This window comes from Acanthisitta chloris, unplaced genomic scaffold, assembly GCF_000695815.1.
Source record: "Acanthisitta chloris isolate BGI_N310 unplaced genomic scaffold, ASM69581v1 scaffold43560, whole genome shotgun sequence".
NCBI lineage: Eukaryota > Metazoa > Chordata > Aves > Passeriformes > Acanthisittidae > Acanthisitta > Acanthisitta chloris.
The window spans coordinates 2652-7434 of record NW_008653035.1 but is presented as its reverse complement, the minus strand read 5'-3'; the positions used below and the strand labels follow the sequence as shown (position 1 = coordinate 7434).

The 4783-nt window shown below is 54.6% G+C and overlaps 1 protein-coding gene across 1 annotated transcript in view; it reads left to right on the top strand.

The window, feature by feature from the left end:
* BTBD2 (BTB (POZ) domain containing 2) overlaps positions 1-3708 on the top strand; it is a 14877-nt gene extending 11169 nt beyond the window's left edge. Inside the window, exons 5-8 of the mRNA XM_009079149.1 lie at positions 230-422; positions 1430-1517; positions 2634-2780; positions 3541-3708. Of these exons, the coding sequence (XP_009077397.1) occupies positions 230-422; positions 1430-1517; positions 2634-2780; positions 3541-3702 (590 nt within the window). The 3' untranslated portion in view covers positions 3703-3708. The remainder of the gene's footprint in view (positions 1-229; positions 423-1429; positions 1518-2633; positions 2781-3540) is intronic.
* The last annotated feature ends 1075 nt before the right edge of the window (positions 3709-4783 follow it).

The following is a 4783-nucleotide window of genomic DNA, read 5'->3' as shown; positions in this document are numbered from 1 at the left end:
TTGGGCACTGAACAGCTCCCCAGGGCAGTGGGCACAGCCCCAAGGCTGACAGAGCTCCAGGAGTGTTTGGCCAATGCTCTCAGGCACGTGGTGGATTGTTGGGGTGTCCTGGGCAGGGCAGGAGTTGGACTGATGATCCTTGGGGGTCCCTTCCAGCTCCGGATATTCCAGGATTATGTGGTTCTGTAAGGCTGATGGCATTGCTGCTCTCCTCTTCTCTCCTCTGCAGGGCCTGCCCAGTCGGGAATCCTGACGGACCGGGAAGTGGTGAGCCTGTTCCTTCACTTCACGGTGAACCCGAAGCCGCGGGTGGAGTTCATCGACCGCCCGCGGTGCTGCCTGCGGGGCAAGGAGTGCAGCATCAGCCGCTTCCAGCAGGTCGAGAGCCGCTGGGGCTACAGTGGGACTAGTGACAGGATCAGGTCAGCTCCTCTGCTCATTCTGCTGCTGATAGAGTCGTGTTCCTGAGCTTTCAGCCTGCTTTAGCCCTAAACCCTTGAGGTGTTCCACGCTAGACCCGGACTTCCACTATAGAAACCCCAATGGGCAAGAGTCCATTCAGCCCTGACAGGAGCAGCTGCCAGCTCCAAACACCTCCTGCCCTCAAATCTAATGCTCAGAGAGCTTTTGGAGCTTGTGTTTGACTCCAGGTTCAGCCTCTGCAGCATTAGGGTCAGTTCCAGCCCTGCATACTGGCTTCTGAGCAGAGGCTCTCCAGCCTGCCCCACGTGTTTGTTCTGCAAACACACAGGGCTGAAAGAGTTGGTGGGTAGATGGAGGAATGTGGTTGGCAGCTGAGCAGGCACTGAGGCTTCTGCTGCCTGAGAAGGTAGAGCTGTAGTGGAGCCGTGGGGTGAATGTCCTTCCCCTTGCTGCCTTGGGCAGGAGGAATTCACGTGCTCGGGAGTGACTCAATCTTAATTTCTGCTCTTGAGTAAATCTGGAATGCAGTAAATACCCAACAGCACATGAGCAATTCTCCAGGGCTCAGCAGTGAAATATCCAGTAACACTTCAGTGGTGTTTGCTGATACCTGACTGGACAGACCTGTGAGGGTGGGCACTGCACCACACTCCCAGGCTGCCCTGCCTGTGCCTGCCTGGCACCTTGGGATGCTGAAGTTTTTACCTGGAAACACTTTCTGAGCCTGGACTGTGAGGTTTGGTGGTGGGATTGTACAGCTTTGTGTTTCACATGAGCCAGCAAAATGATTGCTGGCCCAGTGGGCCAGGCAGAGGTGTGAGCTTACACCTGGTGGTCTCTGTAGAGGGTTTCAGCCACTAGTAACTGTTGGACTTACATGTGTAGTAGCTTTGCTTAAATCATAGGTGTAAAATCAACATGAATGAAGATCTTTGTGTTTGAGCCTTGTACTGAAGCAATACAGGAGTGGCAAGTTTGGGCTGACTTCCCTGCTCTGTTCCTGCAGGTTCTCAGTAAACAAAAGGATATTTGTAGTTGGGTTTGGATTATACGGATCCATACATGGGCCTACGGATTACCAAGTAAATATACAGGTAATTCTCTCTACTACCTTAAAAATCCTGTCTGTGGGGACTGACTGACCATTTCAGTTGAATATACAGCAGTGTCTGAAGTTCAGAGGGACTGTGTGTTCCTGGGCAGGGGGTTGGCAGATGCGGCGAGGGCCAGATGGGGCACTGGAGATCAGAGGGATTATTGCGCTCGGTTTTATGCGGCTCCTGTTTCACACGTCACTGCAGCAGCTCCCCAGGTCTGCTCTCAGCTTTGGGAATGTGTCTCAGGGAGTTGGGAGCCAGTTTGGGAAGAAGCTGTGCATGATTTCCCACCCCAAGTTGGCCAGGACGATTCTGCCTACAGGTGCTCCTGCACTTGGGTCATCTTTTGGTCTGAGCTGTACAAATGCAGTAGAGCAGCCACAATTCCACAAGGGAAGAGCAGAAGGGAATTGCTGTTCTGGGCCTGTGCAGTGCCCGTGTGTAGCTCCATGTCATCAGTGTCCCGTTGGGTTGATGAGCAGGCCTGAGGGAGCCTCAGTTGTCTCACATCCATTGGGATCTTGTCCAAAGACTGAGGTGGCTCATGGGGATCTTACGCGTCTGTTGTGGGTGCAGTTGTCACCCCAGTCTGGGTCACTGGAGAAGGACTGGCCCCAGGAGAGCTACTCCAGCACAGCAGAGCTGATGTCATGAGCACGGTCTGTCAGCACTTCTTCCTGGATTGTCAGGGGCTCATCCTGGTGCTGTGAGCTCTGGAGGGGAGAAAGATGTAAGCACAGAGTGTCAGCCTGCAGTGCTCTGCCAGGCTTGGGGTGAGGAGGGCTGTGTAGGACCTGAGCTCGCAGCTGTGCCCCAGCCCTGGAATTGTTCAAGGCCAGGTTGGACAGGATTTGGAGAAACCTGCCCCAGTGGAAGGCATCCCTGCCCATTGCATGGGGTGGAACGAGATGAGCTTTAAGGTCTCTCCCAACCCAAACCATTCTGAAATTCTGTGATCACAGCACTGATGAGGGACACAGGTAATGGACAGTGCAGGTGAACGGGACTGGTCAAACTGAGGGTGCCTCAGGTTCTGTCCAGCTGAGGGGACACAGCTGTGTGGGTGCAGTGCAGTGCTGTCACTGCAGGTGAAAAGGCTGACATGTGTTACAGATCATCCACACGGACAGTAACACAGTCTTGGGGCAGAATGACACAGGGTTCAGCTGCGATGGATCATCCAACACCTTCCGGGTCATGTTCAAGGAGCCTGTGGAGATTTTGCCCAACGTCAACTACACAGCATGTGCTACTCTAAAGGTACTGTACCAGGGTGGGGGAAGGTGAGGGCAGCTGCTTTGGGCCTTCAGTGCAACCCAGGCACACTCTGCCTTCTTCGAGGCTGGTAGTACAATCTCAAAGGTCTATCTAATCCTTCACCTGGTGCTGCCATGAGCTCGTTCACCACCAGCACTCAGAGCTGGTTTTTGGCTTGTCTTGCGGTACTGAACAGGTGTATTCTTGTTAGGAGCTGCAGTGACAGGACAAGGAGTAATGGGGAGAAATTGAAAGAGGGAAATTTAGGTCATATGTTTAGGAAGAAGTTTTCCCTGTGAGGGTGGTGGGACACTGCCAGGGTTGGGGCAGCCACAGCCTCCCTGGGCAGCAACCTGTGTCAGTGTTCACAGCCAGGTTGGATGAGCCTTGAGCAACCTGCTCTGGTGGGAGGTGTCCCTGCCCAGGGCAGGAGGTTTACACTGAGTGGTCTCTAAGGTCCATTGCAACCCCTTAATGTACTATGATACTATTAATGAGGAGGGGATGGCATTACCTTTTGGTGTGTACAGCTGAGCTGTCACTTCTGTGGCTTCAGAAAATTCGTATTTAGCTGTTGTGATCTGGTTAAATTAGTGTTAAGTTCTGATAGAGACAAGAACTGAGCTCAAAACACCTGAGGTGCAAAAAGGAGAAGGGAGGAACTGAGATCTCCAGAGCTCATTGCTTCAGACCAACCTTGTGGGCAGCCACAGGGCCCTGCAATCCCTAGGTGATCTGTTCTTGTCTCCCGTGACCACCGCAGGGTCCAGATTCCCACTATGGAACCAAAGGACTGCGCAAAGTGATCCATGAATCACCCACAACGGGAGCCAAAACCTGCTTTACGTTCTGTTACGCGGCTGGGAACAACAACGGCACTTCCGTGGAGGATGGACAAATCCCAGAGATCATCTTCTACACATAGTGCCGCTGCCGAGCCGGCCCTGGACTCGACTGCCCCATCACCTCCCAAACTAAATCTCTGGCTGAGTTTGACCACACCAATTGGAGCCACACTAGCCAAAGGTCTCAGTAAAATCATTTCAAAGCTCATGTTCTGCCTTGTGCTAGTGATGCTGCTGCTCTCAGGTGCCAGATGAGCTGGTGTCCCCCAGGCAAGCTGGTGTCCCAGTACCATTCGTAGGTTGTTTGTGGCTTGTTGTTCTTCACCTCCTGATTAACCCTCTCTAACAAGGTTTTTTTGGACTGTAATGAGTGTAGATGCTTTTCCAGCGGTCAGAAGCATGGAAACGAGTGGCTCTGGTTGTGGTTTCACTTGCCATGAGGAGATCATCCTGCAGATAGACACGCCCAGGGGCTGGGTGGCCTGTCCTCTGCTGAGACCAGAGGGCAGGGCTGGGCCAGCCCTTGCCCCTCCCTCCCACCAGCCTCAGCACACGCAGCCGCCTTCGAAACTCATGGAAAGTGGCCTTTTCCCTGAGGCTTTGCTGTTCCAGCACTACAGTCTTGAGGGAGACCTTGCACCCGAGCGCGGCAGGAGGGACGGTCGTGCTTTCCTGCTCTCCTCACCCACCGGTGACAATCCTCACCTCGCGCAGGTGCTGCCAGCGAGGTGCCCTCCCTTGAGTGGGAAGGGGTGGTGGCCTGGCCAGGCAGGCTCTCCTGCATTCTGAGTCCCCATGGTGCTGCTTCCAAACCCCATGGCACGTTTCAAGCGCAGGGTGGTGCTTGGCTCATCCCCGAGCACCCCAGCACAGGGCACTGGTCGTTCCTGGCCGTGCTGTGCCAGTCCTGTGCAGGGCACCAGGTTTGTCAGTGGAAGCAAGGAAGGGAGGGGTGGTGGCCTGGCCAGGCAGGCTCTCCTGCATTCTGAGTCCCCATGGTGCTGCTTCCAAACCCCATGGCACGTTTCAAGCGCAGGGTGGTGCTTGGCTCATCCCCGAGCACCCCAGCACAGGGCACTGGTCGTTCCTGGCCGTGCTGTGCCAGTCCTGTGCAGGGCACCAGGTTTGTCAGTGGAAGCAAGGAAGGGCCTGCTCCCCGGT